General features: G+C 29.7%; 1 protein-coding gene across 1 annotated transcript in view; it reads left to right on the plus strand.

Annotated features, from left to right (window-relative positions):
- The window catches only part of LOC105452376, a 3,358-nt gene extending 2,914 nt beyond the window's left edge, over positions 1-444 (plus strand). The window contains exon 2 of the mRNA XM_011693415.1: positions 7-444. Coding sequence (XP_011691717.1) covers positions 7-444 — 438 coding nt within the window. The remainder of the gene's footprint in view (positions 1-6) is intronic.
- The last annotated feature ends 2,506 nt before the right edge of the window (positions 445-2,950 follow it).

Genomic DNA, 2,950 nt, shown 5'->3' on the forward strand with positions numbered 1-2,950 from the left:
GATCAGCGAGTTTTTCGTCAATCTGAGGTAGCAAATTATTTAAATGACGAAGAGAAATTCCCAGCCGACAGTCATATATTGGGAGATGCAGCATATGAAATTCACCAACATTTATTGACTCCCTTTAGAGACAACGGACACCTAACAACGGTACAGAAGAATTATAATTATCGTCAGTCAGTAGCCAGAGTGACAGTCGAAAGATGTATCGGTCTTTTAAAAGGACGTATGAGAAGTTTATTACATTGTCTGCCTATGACAAGAGTGGACTTAATGGCGGAATATGTGGTAGCGTGTTGTGTGATCTACAATATCTGCACGTTAAGTGAAATTGAAGTCATTACTGTCCCAACTCCACCAGAACGTGCCAGAAATATTTTGCAAGAAAGACAAAATGGCAGAATTGCCAAAAGAAATTTAATTATGAACACATTAAGAGTATAAGTTATTTATTACACTGTTAATCCTTATTATTATTATCCTTAATATTTTGTAAGAATACTATAAAATAAAATATTTAAACGTTTTAAACAAATATTTTGTTCTTTATTTAATGAAATTCGGTAATACAACGAAATAAGAAATACAACAATACAACTATTATAACATGAGTTATATATATACTTATATCAGTCTTATATCATCAGTCTTATTCAAAAATAAAATAATATTCGAGATAATAAAAAAAAAAATATTTAATAAATATATATTTTTTTAATTTTAATAAATATTTCTTTCAATATATATGCATAATAAGTTCAAACAAAAAAACATAAAACATTAAACGTATAGAATGAAAGATTTAACTGTAATTTAAAAAATGAGCGGAACAATATTGTATTTATCACTTTCAGCATTAACTATTTGTTAGCTAATTTCGTCAAAACTGCAAGGAATTTTTTATCCATTTCCAGTCTTTCTTTATGCCTTTTGGCTTTTGCTTCCTCGTGTTCAGTTTTTTGAATTAGCTTTTTCTTAAGAATACTGCATACATTTTCTTTTGATACTGACGATTCTTTTCTTTTGAGATTATATAAATTTTTTGTTGATAAATCTGTCGATGAATCTCTTGATGAATCTGAAATGATGAAATTACGAAAAATTGTCGTAATTTCCCAATTAATATACATATGAAAAATAAAAGACAGATGCTTTATGCATAAACTTACCAGATATAGATATAATGTCAACATGGTCCTGTTTAATAGAAAGTTCTGTTGATGATGCAACAGCAACTGGTGAGCACCATGCTCTTTTTGCAAATATTTTATCCATAATCTGCAAAGGATATGTATATTAAAGCATTGGAGGAAATGTGAAATAAGCTTTTGTTACTACATAATTAATATAGTGAAAATTCATTAATATTAATTTTATTTGTTGTTTATTTATTTATTTATTTCTTGTTACATTTCTAATTTAATTTTTCTTTTTTTACATAATGAATATTAGTGAAGGTTCATTAATATTAATTTATTTATTTATTGATTATTTATTTTTTTATTTTTTTATTAGTTTATTAATATTAGTGAAGGTTCATTAATATTAATTTATTTATTTATTTATTTATTTATTAGTTTAATTTATTTCTTGCTACATTTTTAATCTAATTTTTCGTGTACTTCATAAAATGGTCAAGTCCGCCTATCATTGCCTGAAATATTGTTGTGGTCTTTTACGTTTTTGTAAGTTTTTTTTAAGCTTCTCAGTTTTGCTGCACATTGTGGCCCTGTGATCATATGCCCTTTTTCCGCAAGGATTGCACTAATTTCATCCCAGATCCTTTTGTGTGAATATTTTCCACTGGAAAATTTGTCTTCAAACGTTTTATATGTGTCTAATAATAACAATACGGCAGCTGTTGACCACCTATACAAAGAACCTGAATGAGTATTAAATATGAGATCAACTATTTTATTCAATGTTTATTAAAAACTGAATAAACAAATGTTTTAATTAACGTACCACAGTTATCAGTATTTATTTCATTTGTTTCAATAATTTGTTGGGTTTTTTCTGATTCTCTACAAGAACTCTCCGCATTTTTTGTTGATTCTCTCTCTTTCATGGCTGCATTTAATAAAGATGTTGCAAAGGTCATGTCTAAAATTAGAGAAAATTAAATATAGAAAAAAAATTAAATATAGAATTTTCTTCCACAAAATAAGGTTAAGTACGTTCATTAAGAAAAAGTAATGTTTTACAATATTCAAGAATATATCATTTACCTTTCTGTGCACGTGAAAAATCTTCAGAAAGATTTACTTTAATCACTACATCTTTTTTTGCGTCATACAATTTATGCTTGTTCCATATTGAAAATTTTATAACGGCCGGATTTTATAATTTTATAAAATTTTAGTAATGGCCGGATTGTACAAATAAAACAGATGACGAACGAAACGACCGCGCCGACCCACCTACAAACCGTGAGCGTCGTGAGCTCGACGCGGTCGCAATTAATGACGTCAGCTATGACGTTTTGATCGCGACCACAATGATCGCGGTCGTTATGTGGAACGGGATTGTAGGCGTCGCGAGCGTTGCGGGCGATAAGTGGAACGCACCCTAAGTGAACTGTTGCAGTCATGGGCCATGCCTCCAAATGTGATTAAAACATTGGCTGCGTTCAGCAGAATGAAGCGAAGAATAAGCGATTAGTGATGCGTTGCAACAGTTGTGAGTGTTCTGCTGAACTCTATTTTGTGTGATACTGTGTATACCTCTGATATAACCTGTAAAAGTGATGTCTATTAAAAATAATGGAAGCAGCATTATTAATTGCAATGGATGAAAGATGCGACATGAATAATATAATAAATTTTATCATGGACAACCTAATGGAACCATTGCCAAATTATTTAGAGGTTAGAAGACGCAATGGAAAGATAAAGAATCAAAATTATTTTGAATATATAATTCCGAGATACACGGATATACAATTTGCAGA

This window comes from Wasmannia auropunctata, unplaced genomic scaffold (assembly GCF_000956235.1).
Source record: "Wasmannia auropunctata unplaced genomic scaffold, wasmannia.A_1.0 LD336033.1, whole genome shotgun sequence".
Classification (NCBI taxonomy): Eukaryota; Metazoa; Arthropoda; class Insecta; order Hymenoptera; family Formicidae; genus Wasmannia; species Wasmannia auropunctata.